The sequence below is a fragment of the Dicentrarchus labrax genome, unplaced genomic scaffold, assembly GCF_905237075.1.
Source record: "Dicentrarchus labrax unplaced genomic scaffold, dlabrax2021, whole genome shotgun sequence".
In the NCBI taxonomy this organism is placed as follows: domain Eukaryota; kingdom Metazoa; phylum Chordata; class Actinopteri; family Moronidae; genus Dicentrarchus; species Dicentrarchus labrax.
This window is the reverse complement of record NW_026136706.1, coordinates 10,120,223-10,136,152: the sequence shown is the minus strand read 5'-3', so window position 1 is coordinate 10,136,152 and position 15,930 is coordinate 10,120,223. Positions and strand designations below refer to the sequence as shown.

The 15,930-nt window shown below is 38.2% G+C and overlaps 1 protein-coding gene across 1 annotated transcript in view; it reads left to right on the top strand.

Annotated features, from left to right (window-relative positions):
• thsd7ba (thrombospondin, type I, domain containing 7Ba) overlaps positions 1–15,930 on the top strand; it is a 162,183-nt gene that overhangs the window by 81,929 nt on the left and 64,324 nt on the right. Inside the window, exons 8-9 of the mRNA XM_051404709.1 lie at positions 4,329–4,529; positions 15,424–15,615. Of these exons, the coding sequence (XP_051260669.1) occupies positions 4,329–4,529; positions 15,424–15,615 (393 nt within the window). The remainder of the gene's footprint in view (positions 1–4,328; positions 4,530–15,423; positions 15,616–15,930) is intronic.

Genomic DNA, 15,930 nt, shown 5'->3' with positions numbered 1-15,930 from the left:
CATCAGAATAAACTGTGATCCGTTTCTAACTGAAAGGCCCGTGGGATCCCAGCGCTAAGGTAGAAGAGCCAACCAGCCAAGATGCTTATGCCGCCCCAGCTTGCTCTCCGGAAAATTACAAATTTAAATTGCCTCGCAGTAGCTTTATGTGCTTTTCACATTTTTTTCATGTTATCTTGGCCTATCACATTTTGCAGCTATGTTGGAAAATGAATTGAGCATGGGAGGTCACTTGATAGAATTTTAGTAATGCCTTTACTAGAAGTCACGGAGCTGAAGGGAGCAGTATGTCTGAATAACAGTGTGTTGAAAATCACTGGATGGCCCTTGTTTCCCTGAAATAAACCTGGTATGACCAAGAAACCTTTCAATTATTAATATCCATGGGGGCATGCCCACGCCAAATTGTTTTTTGTGGTTTGGATGTGAATAGCTGTAAGTGCTGTGGGCAATACTGCAATCGATCCATAGTCTGTTTGCTGTTCAAGAGCACACTCGGGCAGCACCACGGATCAGACTCCTGAACTGGTGCCTCACACCAGTAGAGGGTCAGGGGATGTAATTTGTAGAGTGGGTATCCAGGGGTTAGACAGGTCCACCTGTGGAGGGAAAGAATGTGGAACCTTTCTGCCAAGTGTCAGAGCTGTGGTAAAATGAGTATGGCTCCAAAAGAAAAGCTGCTGCTGTTCAAGTGTCGTGGACATTTACTGGGGGAGCTGCTGGAGCCTACAAAAAGCATTTTCATCCTATCGTTTTTCATCTCCAAGAACATTTTTCTATGTCATCAGGGAATTGGAAAAGCTCAGTTGTCAATAGAGACTGTAGATTAGAGCATGAGATGTCCATTCAGTAAAAACCTTTTCATAAAGAAATAAATATTTTATGAAGAATCCAGCTTTGGGAGAATCAGTGTTTTAGACATCTATATATTGGCCAATTAGGTAATCCATTAGGTAACTGGCTTAATGATAATGATTGTGTCAAAATATTGACCATGTTATTGTTAATTGCGTATTTGAACCAGATTTAGAGCCATTTGTTGTTCATGTCGTGTTATATCCCATTTTAGATTTCACTGCCATTGTCATTTTTTCTATTGAAAACAGAGCATATCCTCCAACAATGCGTCTACGGACACAGGTGAACGAATGCAAAAACTGCTTAGCTTCTTCATTACACACACTGTGTGTATCAAGGTAAACCAGCAGATAGTACTTTGTTAAAATCTGGCAGAATGATGTGGTAATCCAGTGGTCTAAGATGCCACTTCATGCGGAATTCTGCTTTAGACGTTAACAGTCAGTTTCTCTTTCTCTGTATTTACTAAAAGCCCACACTGAGGTTTTGCACAGTTAAGTGGAAGAAAATTGGCACTGCTTAAAATTGTATATAATAAGTATTCTAGGCACAAAATATGGGAAGAGGGAATACAAATTTATACAAATGACTGCTGCTCCTGATCTATCATTGCCAACTGCCTCAGAGAAAATTCAGTCTGAACTTTAATGTTAACGTGAGTCGATGGCACTTTTTTAAGCAGGTCCGAGCAGATAAGTCAGAGTTGATTCATCTTGGTGATAGTTCAGACAATTTAGTGTCAATGGTAAGGAATATTGTTGCAAATTATATGACCCATATAAGGTTTACAAGAGCTTGTTCAGGACCACAACACAAGGCCAATGTCCAGCGATGCAACAGAATGTTACTTTTAAAACATTTCCACCTAATGCCTCCCTAACCTCCTGCTAGAATATGTATTTCTCCTGACTATTGATGCCTCACAGCTGGTCCACTGTGTGTGATATGATTTAATCAGCTAATTAAATGCTTATTAAGAAGGTCTGTTTGATTTTTACTAATTTACAGCATACATTTTGTAATATTTTTAAGAACAACCAGTCTCTAACACAACTCCAGGAGGCCTTTTAATGTCACCGGTTTTTTTATTGTGCTAACAATATCAAGCTAAGATAGATATACTTTATTAATCCCCTAGGGGAAATTGTTCTTTTCACTCTTTTTATACACACACAGGCTGAAATACACACTTCATGCACTTGTGGACATGCAACAGGGAGAGAGATGGTGGAGTGATAGGGCTGCGCGTTAGCAGCGCCCCATGAGCAGTTTCTAGGGGTTATGTTGCCTTGCTCAAGGGCACCTCACAGGAGGTGAAACTGGCACCTCTCCAGCTACCAGTCCGCACTCCATATTGTGGTCTGTGGGGCTTCAACCGGCAACCCTCCGGTTCCCAAGCCAAGTCCCTTCACACTGAACTACTGCCGCCCTATCATACCAGCTGTTATAATGTTTTTCTCATACGTCATTGGACCGCAGTTCTAAAAAGTGTCTTCTCTTAGTGTAAGGACTTTCATTCATTGTATTGCATTCCAGACATGCACTGTGTGTCTTACACAGTACAGCATCAGATCTTATAGATTAGCGGAATTAATCCGAGGAACTGCAGCTGGGCTCATTTACATGTGTAGTCTTATCTTGCTAAAGTGAAACAAAAAAACAATATTTGCTGTGATGGAAAGTTTTAATACTGCTGACAATAATTTGTGGTAGGCTCAGTAAATATCTCTTGAAATGACATCGTAGACCAAGTAGCTGTGACGTCCCCAGTTTAGTCGTTCTGGAGACCTTTGTCATTGCCCTATAATTTCTCTACCCATGTTGCTTGTCACTTTACAAAAATGCCTTGAAAATAGCTAGGTTGAGGAAGGAAGCTACACAGTCAAACCACACCAAACTGCAGATCTTTATTGCTTATTTCTCCAGGCCTGACCTCACAGATAAGATAACATTAACTGCTCAGTCCTGGTGCTTGTTTTTAGTCATGTTACATCCAGAGGAATCAAAAACAGGACATATGTGTACAGTATGTCCTGTTTTTAGCTACTAGACAATTATTAAGTGTTCATACTGTGTTACTGTGCGTGCCTTTTCTCTTAGACCTAGAGAATAATGATAACAATAATAAAATTAGTGCAACACTACCTGTACACATACCCACATTTGTACATTGCATTTTTTGTAAATCACAGGAGGAAACAGTATGATTCAACAACACAATGTTGGTGCGGTTGTTTGCACAACAGTTCAAGATTAAATCTGAATTGAAATGAGCTGTTATGAGGGTCATTTCCTTTCTACCACAACAGAGATGTTCAGTACAGGTGCCAGTGCGGAGCCAGCACATCTCAGCTGGCAGCCCCCAATTTAGTAACAGTAACAGCAGCAGCAGTGAAAGGACAGTGAGACTCAGTAATTGGAGAGACAGGTGTCATTGTGAATGTCTTGCCAACTACTGAAACTTGATCCCAATCACTCAGACTTTCCCACTTTTTTTTTTAAAACAACCTCTCTTTTGCCGTGCCATATGGCTCATTATCTTCCCTTACCTCCCTTTGTCTCTCTTCTCACTTGGGAAATGGGATGCAAGTGGAGATTTTTTTTAATTTTTTTTTATCAATTATGGGGTAAGGTTTAATGTGCTGGTTTTAAAAAGGGCACACGTTGACATTTGGCAGCTTGTAGGTGAAGTCTGGCCATTTATCAGTGAAACTTAATTCCCAAATTTTCTCTTAGGGTGTATCAAAACTTTACTAGCAGTTTCATATAGATTCAACAACACCAACACAAGGCACCTGAAAATCACCTGAATTTACAGTGTCATAGTTTCCATGTGGAGGCAGTGGAAACTTGTCACTCAGCACAAAGCTATTTAATAGATCACACTGTGGACAGCTGCTGCTGAGTCTAATGAACAGATGTAACACTTCTCCCTCTATTGCAAGATAGAAAAATTGTAGTAACTTAACAGATGAATGACAAAAAGACTTAATTCAGATTAGGGCATACCTATATCAAACATCATTTTATTTCTGTAAGCGTAATTGTACTAAAAAAGAATTGCAGCTGAAATATATATATTTTTCTAACAAGAACAGTTTTGTTGTAGAGAAGCCATGGTGGTATGCCACAAGCAAGTAAGGTTAAATGAACAAAGACTCCTCCAGCATTTCCTCTTTCAAACTCCTGTTTTCTTTATTCACCTTTAATGGTTATCGGTGAGTCATAATAGCTTTTGTTGGGAAGTGCTGCTGCTAAGTAAAGCATAGCTGATAAAAAAGACTTAAATAATTGATCACAGAGAAAATTCCCTGTGAAGTCTACATCTTAATATATTGATTGGCTGAGAGGGGTTAGTTGGTGTGAGGCAACATGCTTACTGTTGCTTTATTTTTTGTACAGGAATATCAGCTGCTTCTCTGACAACCCTTCTCTGTTCCCTCCCTCCCTCTCCTCTTTTTCTCTGTCAGGTTTTAGACAGAGGAGGAGAAAGGTGTTGTGGGAGTCCAGCAGTCCTCTAGAGACCTGCCCTCATCTGGTGGAGTCTGTCCCCTGTGAGGATCCCACCTGCTTCCTGTGGCAGGTCCAACAAGAAGAAAGATGCATTCCCACTAAAAGCCCCTGTGGTCCTGGAACCGCCGTCCAGAATGTGACCTGTGTCAGTGCTGAAGGTAATGCCCTTGATTTTGCATCATAAAGGAGCAGTTTGCATCAACACTAAAATCTCTCTTACACCATGGAGTTTTTTCCAGTCACTAAACGCAGTCGCTAAACCCTTCTTAAAGGAACATTTATGACATTTTTGTGAACTTTATTGCTTGCCGACAGATGAGGATTGAGATTGATACCAGCCATTATGCCTTGATTCCACTGGGCACAGCTCTATAATGTTGCAACTGTGACACTGTTTTGTTCTGTGCTCCACATGGCTTCATACCCCAATGGGATTGTTTGAGAAGTGAAGCGTTTTGCCTGCCTGTTATTGTTGACTTGCAAACATTTTTTTTAAAATTGACTGAATGCTCTATGCCATTCCTGTGTCTGACTTCCTGCATGGCTCAGTCTTTTTCTGGGCAGTTTGATGCAGCATCCATTAAAAATAGAATAAGCACGTATTTTAAGCGGAACATAGTGAAGAGCTGCTTCTGGGCCCCATCTGAAAAGCGTGCGACGCAGCCATGTCAGCTGTAGTAGTAGGCACATAACAGAGCCAGGGTAGTGCGTTCCACTTCTGGTTGTTATGCTATGATAAACTAAGATAGATCCTGGCTGTAGCTGCATACTTCACTGACAGAAATTAAAGTAGGATCAATCTTCTCATCTGGCAAGAAAGCAAATAAGGATATTTCCCAAAATGTCCAATTATTCCTTTAACAATTTACTTTTTTTTTTTTTTATTGATCTTTATCTGTTCTGATTTAAATGGCAGCTACATTTATTTACTCATGATTATAGTTAGACTAGATATACAAGTAGCTGTAAAATTCATCAAGGCCATAGTAGAGCCATCAGTCCTGTGGTCCATACACGTAATGTTATCAGTAGCATTGTGACGCATGATCTATCAGGTATAATGTGATCCATTGTGCTCAGCCATATCATCACGTTGGGTGATAGGAACATCAGTGTTAACGAAGCATGCATTATTCATGAGGGTCCATCACTGAGTTTATAGCCACAGAAAACATTGGCCTGATTAAAAGTCAGAATTGCAGCTTCCTACCAGGCATTAATTGCTCATCTCCATAGATTATAAACCTAATTGCACCCTTTTTTGCCTGTGTTTTATTATTCTGTCACAATGGATCATGTGTATGTTTATCAGGAAGGCAGTGGAGGGTCCAAATGTATTAGCCAGCAAGAGAGTCTAATGAGTTTTGACAGGACAACTAAGAATGCAAGCTTTGGCGGGTTTGAGGAAAAAGGCTTATGAAATTATCTGCAGCGGATTTATTGTTAGTGAATGTTGACAAGTTGTTCACTGTTCCTTCCTTAATTGGCTTATCGGACTTACCATTCAAGAACATTGGGTTATTTTCACACACATTCTACAACAGTGTCAGGGCCAAGTTTTTAAGTGATGCAAAATCTTGTAAGAAGCTCTGTTTTTTCACACAATGAATGTCACCGTAGGCTGCCATAACAGTGATATAGGCAAGGACTACAAGCATCAATGATCACGACAATATGAGTCACAATCCCTGTGCTTATATAAATGCATGAAAAATAGAATAATGACATATTGACTTGCCATTATTGATATAAATGGTACATTTGGGGTGAAATTTAGGTCTATTAATAACCCTTGCTTGTTATATCTACATAAACCAAAAGCAAAAGCATTTTAACATATTCAAATAGTCATATGATTTGATAAATACATGCTGCTGGAGTCATGAAGCATTTTCTAATTTTATTTTAAATTCTTGTTATGAAAAGGTCTGATGAAATTTGCCTTTAATGAGATGTTTGGCATGCTGGCAGTCCTTGGGTCAAGATTTTGATACTTCTGACAGTGTCAGTTTGTTTTATTTAAATAATGCACCATCTAAATGCTCAATACACCTAATAAAGTCCACACCAAACACTGTTTTAAAACTGAGTTTCTATGTTTTCTTTAATGACGTGAATGGTGGACAGATGGGAAAGTTGTTAGATTGATAGAATAAGTTCTGTTGCTGTAATTATTATTTTTTGTGCAAACATCTCATCTGATCATGGTCAGGTTATTTTCCAGATAGAATATGCTTTTAGTTACTTTTCTGTTATGCTTGACATATAAATTGAAAAGACCTTGGAGGAAGCAGCCACTAATTGCCACTCTGTCTGCACATTCAGACTCATAACATCCAAACTCTCCTTCTCAGCTGCTACACAAATAGAGATGATGGACACTTAGTTTGTGTCTTTGTCTGTGTTTAGAATTTCTTTTGGAACAGATTTCCCTTTCCACTCCCCCGCCCCCTTTTACTTTCACTTATAAAACACATCGTAACTTTATTTCTCAAGCTAATGAATCATCTGCTTCAGATAATCAAGCACATTACCCTTGTCTCACAAACTTTAGGGAACATAAGATTTAAAGAAAATGTTCAGAGGAGCATTACGAATATTGGTGCATTATGGATACAATAAAAGTCAAGTTACTTTAAATAAAAGTAGACCGTTTTTGACAAAGACTGAAGTCAATACACTGTTTATAAGACTATATTGTTTAAAATATTTTATACTGTAAAATAAGTAGTCCTCCACTCATCCCAGATATATTTTACCGCAGCTTCAATCAAAACAGGTTAAATGGACAGAGAGGTAGGAGTGACATACCTACAAAGGTGAAAGGCTTGTTTACAATGATATGATATATTGTTAATAAGCATCTGTGATATTTGTGGATGAACAGATCTTTCAATAGTAACAGCTTGCGTTCTAATCATACAAATAAATTAGCTGACTGACCTGTCTTTGTCTACAGCTGATTTGATTTGAGCTCCCTGGGTTCATCAAAGATATTTGAGATGGAGTTCAGAGCTGTTTATAGATAAGAAGAGAAGGATTTCTGGGAAAAGAAAAAAAACAGGCTGTCTGTAATCCAGCTCATCTTGGCTTACCCTGTCTCGTTGTTTGAGGAAAAATGTTTCTAATTGGAAGGAACCCACTAAGTAAGTCAGTGACTTTCAGTGTATCAGACTATTGCCCCGGTCTAGTTTCACTTGTCCCCATTTTAAGCAGAAGCTCTCATTCACTTAAAACCTGCTTTAACCCTCAACCCAATCATAAGTAGATTCATACAGCATTTGCAGTTTTGGATCTTAACCTTGGTAATAATTTACCTCACTGTGGCTGAATCTTTAACTGATTCAGAATTACACTTCATAAAACGCCTTTTATAACCTGTGTTTTATTGTATGTTGTTGATTTCATTGTGCTAATTACTATTTTCTACTGTTTTCTTCTGTTTGAGTTGATGTTTTATTGGATTGCTACACAAATTAAGTTTATCTTCCTGTATTATGTAATATGATCAGGTTAACATCAGCCACTGTATGTTAGGCCCCACCAGAAGATTTCACAATGTTTTAATTCTAAATGGTGAATTCAAACAATGTTGTTGGTGAAAGATTTGGGGGGGGGGTTGTGTTGAAGGAACCAGTATGTAGGATTTAACGGCATCTAGCCTTGTAATGACAGATTACAGCCCACTCAACTCGCCCTCCCGTTCCAAGTGTGTAGGAGAAATTTCAGTGGCTGCAAAACATGCAGAAAATGTCTCAGGCCCTGTTTAGAGCCAGGGTTTGTCCATTCTGGGCCTCTGTAGATATATGGCACCTCTGTGGAAGAGGACCCACTCCGCCTTGTAGATAACTGAGGTAACGATAACACATTAACTCTTATTTTCAGGTTATTATACAATAATGAAAACCTACCTATGAATATTATATTCAATATCTGCCAATGGATCCTCCTGAATGTTGTACATTGGATCTGTAAATAGATACCTCTCTGTCTGATTATCCCCACCGTACATACAAATACCCAACTTTCATTTATTGCTGGAGGGTGATACTTGTGGGACGGTGATTATCCATTAGAAGCATTTTTTCTGAAGTGCTGACAGTTTTTAAATGGTTCACTTTGTTGTTAGTGTATTAAGTCACTTGGAGCATGAATTTACAAATGCTCCCAGTTTGAAGCTGTGTTGGTGGAAGATCTTACAAAGACTATAATTGTTGTTGATGGTAACATATATTTGAACTCGACTGGAATAAGGGAAGTAGGTGTTTGAACTAGCAGGTACCATTTAAGATTGTGAACTTCAATGAAATGACAGACACCCAGGAGACATGGAAAGTTTTCTCCACTTTGCTCTTTGATTGAGTAAGCATTTGGATTCCAATTTCTCAGCATAAAACAACCCTGCATTTCAAGCCTCAACACTCATGAAGTTGTCTGAGGAACTTCCATGTCTGTAGAAAGTAAGAGACAGCACTTTCCCAGCAAAGTTTATCTAATGGGGATTTAAATTATTATGGCTGCTCAAGCGATCAGAAAACATTCTCTATCACCTAAATGCCAGCTTTTATTGCTTAGCAAATATATGAGGTAATTCCTGAAACCACTCAGGTATATGAAATGGAATAGACTGGCCCAGTGTTTAAGGATATTTTGTTGCTCAGCCAGGAGGATGATCCAGAAGGATATACCCCAGGGGAAAAAATGTTGTTACTCTTCTGATGAAAATGCATCAATCTGCTGCGTCACATAGTTTGGACACACTTTCAGGTTACTTATGTTTATCCTTCTCTACACCCGTTTCCTGCAATCTGTCAGTCTACTTCAGGAGATATGAGACCTAAAAGAGCATGAAGTATATTATGTATACAGCGACCAATCACGGTAGTTATTACAACAAATTATTACACACCAATTCATGTACTGACACTTTATTATCAGGGCACTGTAGAAAGCATATTTGTTTTGCTGCTGGTGATTACTGCATTTATAATCCTTCCAGTGAAGTCCCAATATCATAAATGTGAGAGTGTTACTGTATGTGGTATAAATGTACTGTTTACCTGTTAAAACATGATGTGTGAGTGTGCTGATTGGCTGATAACACTGACATGACTGTCAATGTGTGATTTGGCAGTTCATTTGGCACCATAGGCACAGCATAACCAATTAGATATTTTTGTCCCTCAGTTAATGAGACTGTCGGACTGTTTGATATAATCAATACCACAGGAAATTAATTTTTTATTTCATAGCACTTTAACATTTATTTTGTTTCTCATAATAAAGCTTGTTGAATCCCTTTTTTAATCTTTCCATTGCTGCTTGTTCTATTTCACTGTAATTGCATTTATTCCGGTTCTTTTTTTTACTTCTTGATATTGCCCCTTACGTTGCGAGATATTGTCAGTTTCCCCCTTGCATTGGTTAATTATTCAAAATAATTTCACATTTCATCATGTGGCATACAAAGTAAATCTTTCAAACTTTAAATTATTTTATTGTCAACTTTGTAAAACACAATTATCATCCTCATATTCATGTCAGCTGTGGAAGAAGAAGTTGCGTACATGCAGTTTTGAGCTGCAGTTATTGCTTAATTAGTTAAAAAATAAGATGTTGTCCCCCATAGGGAGGCTAATAGGCGCTTATTTTATTCCACAATAACTTTATTCAGCTGTAAACTACAGCAAAATAAAAAACGCTGTGTTAGCCTAACCTACTACCTTTTTGCCCCAGGCTTAGTAAAGTTGTTTTGACAGCTCCCACAGCTCCCACTCACTGCACAGTGACCATTCACACCAAAGTAGTCAGCCCATTTCCCGGACTAACCACCAACCACAGGGTACGCTGACTCAAACATACTGGGTGCACCTGTGACTGACAGCTGACATGACAGCTTCAACCCATTATAGATGCATGCTGGCTAACCTTCCCAAACCTACAGACACTCTGACATTTCAGAACCCCAAAAAAATAACTCAGAATGGTTAACATCAGCCTGATCTATTTCTGTTCATTGTTGACCAGAAAAAATGAACTCGGGAAAGCAGCCCATAACTTGGCTGTGTGGCTGTCTCTAATAATGCAATTCTGAAGTTACTTGATTGACAGATGAATGCAGCAAAAACATTAATTAGTGACCCAGACTAGTTTGTCAGAACCCGCTTTGATATTCACAGTGATTTTGTCCAATTGCTTTTGCCCACCAGCTTTATCTTAAAAGCTCAGTGCTGCACAGAGTGGATGTAATTATTAACTTTTAAGCAAAGGCGAGGACTTCTAGTTTTTTTTTCCATTTCTACCTGGATAATAACAATGAATAAGATTAATTGGTGGGTGGGCGAGCAGAATAGAAATCATGTTGAAATTGTATGCAGGAGGCAGTAGTATTATATCTGAGTAAGAGCCCGAACTACGGATCCCTGTATTAATAATGCAAAAGGACCCCTAGGGCAGCCATCTATTTGCAGAGCCCCGCAACCCCCAACATGTAGTCTTACACATACACGCACATACAGAAGTGTGTGACTTTGGATTCATGTTATCATACCATTTTTCTTCAGGCAGTGTTTCCAGGCAGGCAAAGAGTCTTTTGTTAGTTTTGTTTGCTCACATAATTCATTAGTCCTTTGTGATTTTCAAGCAGAATGATTGTTGCATAATTACTGATTTTCTACTGTTTGTAAAGGATTAGCAAATATGTCTACCACTGGCAATAACACATCAAACAGTTCAAACAAAAGGTATGCCTAGAGCACAAGGAAACCTGCTATATGTTGCATATCATTGCACACGTATATTCTAAAAGTTATGATTGTAAATGTAAACCTTGATCACACCAGTTTGTGCAGTATATTGTGTCACAAAAAACTTGCTGGAAGTAGCAAATAGATGATCAGTTTTTAACCAGTCACATGGCATTTCAAGATACCCATAAGTCCCATGATGGTTCTGTTTCGTAACTACATAATATCTCGTAGAGAAAAGTGAGATTTGTCAGATTTTTGCTGGCTTCTGTGCTTCTCCTGGCTATGGGTTTTGCTGAAACTATAAAGCCTTATAACAGTATAGCAGGTGATTGACATGTGCTCCCGAGTAAGTGAAAGACTTTATTATACAGTATAACTTAACCAATCATGTTTTGTAGATTTACAGAATGAATTAAAATCAGTTGAATCTCAAATTCAAATAATGCAAATTTGTAGTTCATGTAGTAAAATATAGGTTGAAAGTAGCAATATGAATATTTTATCTCATAGCTTTTAAATAATAGGCGATGACAGTGTGAAATGTTTCCTGAAGTATGAATGGATTATACAGATGATGTACTATGGGGGGCCATCAGGGACATTCAGAGTTACCATGCATATACATGTATTTTTCGTCATGCATTTTACTCACATGCGTGAAAGCATGTAGTTTTTATGAGAGCTTTTCAGTTGTGAATGTGAGTGTACAATTTATCAGTTGTTTGTGTGAGAGTGTTTAAGTTATGTGTTCAAAAGCATTTCATTTGTGTGTGTGTGTGTGTGTGTGTGTGTGTGTGTGTGTGTGTGTGCGGTTTTCAGTATAGTATGTGAATGAGTTTGGTTTCATATGTGAATGTGAGAGGAAAAGTACATGCATGATAATTCTAAACAATGTCCCTTATGGCCCCTCATGATGTACAGTGAAGTGGTATGAGGTGAAAAGCACACATTTGCATATCATTGGATGTGCCAATGTCCAATGTATTGAAATGTCACTGTGTTTTAAAGTAAAGTTTTTCTTATGTCTGATTTATTAACGTTGAAATGTTGACTTGTGTTTTGAAAGATTATTTTACTCTCTGGTTTGTTTCGTGTTTCATGCTTTGTTAGTATGCTATTTAAATTCCTGTTCTGTAGTCATTTTATGAAATGTTATGTGTTCTGTTTTGACCAGTGGTGTTGTGCTTTGCACTTAAGGGCCACAATACAGTATTTTTAAATGGCATTGATTTGACAGTTTGCATATATAATGCTGTAAACAAAACAAAATATTACATCTTAAACTAGACCTTTCCAGTGTGCAGTGTCATTGTTGGAAGAGCACTATAAATATTGTTTTGTATCATTTGTGTAATGGTAAGGCTAAAAACTATAACTGTTTTGGCATGTCCTCCACCTGAAAACAATGATTTCTCTGTACCTGACGAACTGGTATTCTCCAGCCGTTCCTGTAAAAGTAAGGAACGGCTTACTTGAACAGGAAGTTATACGAGTTATACATTTTTCCTTAACTTTAGAAAAAAACTTTCTACTTTGCAGTTTCCATTTAAACTTATTACACATTGTCTTGCTGTATCGCATTGTCCATTTTCACATTTCAATTGCAAAATGGGTCTCTTATCTCCACAACATTTATACAAAACTATATAGATGGTAAAGATACAGTACTCAATGTCTGTCCCTCTGAATGTGGGCCACAGAGGTTGATTCACAGAATCTATGGTGCATTCCCTGTTTCCTTTTATGCTCACTTTGTATAAAGTATGGATGCCTGAAATAATTACCTGGGTGGGAGCCATGGTGAACTAAGACGGTATATCTCCCACAGCTTAAAATCGGCCTGCCAGTTCAAAACAATTATGTAAAGTATCAGCACTCACAATTCCTATTCAAGTGCTGCAGCCTCCAGATCTTTGTACAGTTGGTGTATTGGGAGATATGCAGTATAATTATAAAGATTATTCCTGGTCACTCAGAAGTAATTTTCTTTCATTTTTTCAGAGTTTTGAATAGAACTTTACTGTTCTTTATAACATTAACACCATCATCAACCATGTAATTCCTTCATGTGTCCCATTGAACTACATACTGTCAATGCTGAATAGCAGAATAAACCTTTTTTACAGCAGCAATTTTGACATGAAATAGTAGATTAATCACTGGTGTTGACGATAATACTAGTGTAGCAGAGAATTTCCATCGGGCCAACATGCACAAGAGCAGCCCCCTGACTCTTTTTGACCTGAATGGGCAAGTTGTCAAGTCAAGTCAGTCAAGCTGAAGTCAAGCAGCAGAGGTTAAGTGACAATGTGCAATACTTCCAGTCCATTTTAACTAAATATGCAAAAGAAGGGTGTTTATCCTTTTCTGGACAGGTCAATAAAAAAATTGTACAGCCACTTGTTCAGGCACCATTTCACCACTGAATGGGACCTCAATTAGTATAATTGGAATCACCTGTGTTTACCCTATTATTTCATGTCAAAATGGGTGCAGTGAAAAAAGTCTGTAGTTTGTTTGTAAACTTGAACATGCAGCACTCCATCTTATATCCAATAGTATGTTCACCAATGAAAGAAATAATGCATACAATACATTAGCCTGTGGGACTTTGCCATTACTCTGAGCAGACTAACATTTCCTGCTGGAGATACTCCAGATACTTTGATGGCTGGAGATCTCTGACGTTTTAACTTTATGGGCGAAAGGTTTTCAAACTCCCCAAGGGAGTCTTTCACATCTATCTGATGAGGCGATACCTACGTTTGCTCTCTCCACTGCCCTTCTCTGCATCAAGGGTATTCACTTGGAAAGAGAAAAAAAGACAAATTGATGACAAATCTGCCCTAGGGTTGTTATTGTTAAACCATATTCCATGATGTAGTGGCAGAGTTCAACCAAGTTAATGATACTGCTGTGTGTGAGCGTGTATCCAAAAACAATGCTTCAGCTGCTGCTGGCATTGTTTTGACATCAGGATGGCATCCCTGTTTCTGAAATTGATCTCTCTCTCTTGGACAGACAGACCTTAGAGAAATCTGTGGCACTCTGCTAACTCTGGGTTGGGTCCAACAAAAAAAAAGAAGGAAATGAGGATGGTATTTTAACAGGGGTATTATTCAGTCATTTGTGAGAATATGTTTCTGTAATTATAGTGTTTAATTACAAAATAAGAAAGCCATTATCATGAAAGTACAGTAAAGAGAAAATCCTCTGTCTTTCCTGTAGCTGTTTCACTCCTGAAAGAAGAGTTAACTGGGAGCTGTGATAAATATTTCATAACATGACTGCAAGATGAAGGCTGAAGGATAGCTTTTAAAACTTGCTCAGAATACCAATGGGATGGCCTTATAATTTTCTTTAGATAAAATGAAACTTTATTTTTGTGTTTGACAGAATTTTTCTAACGCTTAAGAAGGATATCTGCTTAATGCTGTTGTAAATCTTTTATTGTAGAGGAAATTTGTTTCCCCGAAAGGATCAAAAACATTTTGTATTTGAAAAACTTTTCCAATATAGAAAACATAATTATCCTGAGACTAAACCTAACCCTAAGCCTTATTTGACTAAAACAATTTAAAACAACAACATCATGCTACAAATTATAATAACCAATTCTTAAACTTGCTATCAACACCCATGTAGGCCTCTTATACACCTGCATTACCACACGTTCATATTCAGATTGTATCTAGATTAAGTCTGATAATGTTTCGACCTGACATCAACATACATCAACAGTGAGATCCCATCATGATCTATGTCCATGCCACAACTGGGCACCTCATCAGGACCACTTCACTCTCTAACCCTTGCAGGCCTTACAGAAAATGGTAAACAACGGAAACACTAGACAACTGAGACAAGCACAGCATGTCAAAGTAGCTGACTGTTTACGTCCAGTTGTACTCTTTGAGGAACTGTATTTACACTTTATTTGGATCAGAATTAAAATCTTCTCACCTCTGGAGGCGGTTTGTGTATTTGGATCACAATCAATCTTCATTCACATGTGCATTTTTGGTGTACATTTTAACTGATAATCCCAGATGCATAGGGATGCCTGTTATAATGTTAGACTTTTTCTGTGCTTCTCATATACACTTTAATCCATCTCTTACCTGAACTGAGAAGTAGAGTAGCCCTCAGTATGTGTTCATTTACACAAGGTTGTACGATTTGATTACTATCTGATCAGGTGAAGAAGTGCAATGGGCCTCATCTTAATTAATCTTCATACATGTTGAACCCTTAAAGCTGATGTCTCTGTATCAATTTTCTTATCTTAAATTGCCTTTCTCAGGGGAAGATGTGCCCATTGCCCTCTGTGAAGCAGACCCTCCTCCTACAGAAGTGGCCTGTGAGGTGCCGTGTTCTGCAGACTGTGTGGTTAGCTCCTGGTCCTCCTGGTCATCCTGCTCACACAGCTGTAGCACCAAGAATGCGGAAGGCCGACAGAGCCGCACTCGCACAGTGTTAGCCCTCCCAGGGAAAGGTAATTAAATGTTCCCTTTGACTTTTTTAGCTTTTCACCCACTTTGCTCTGTTTATTGCTGTGTTGTTTTTGTGTTTAACTTCCCAAATAACAGTTTTCAATCAAATAAAATGTGACAACTGGGATGTTTCTTCCGTTTTTTCTTCATCAAACATTTTTAGATAAACTTTAGATTAAAGCTTTGATTTACAGTATCATTCCGTTACATACATGGTATTTAAACACAGAGCACTACCACTACATACAAGGGTTTCCCGCCAAGAAGAGGACAGAAATAAATTACCCTGTGTGGTTCATTAAATTATCTGTTACATA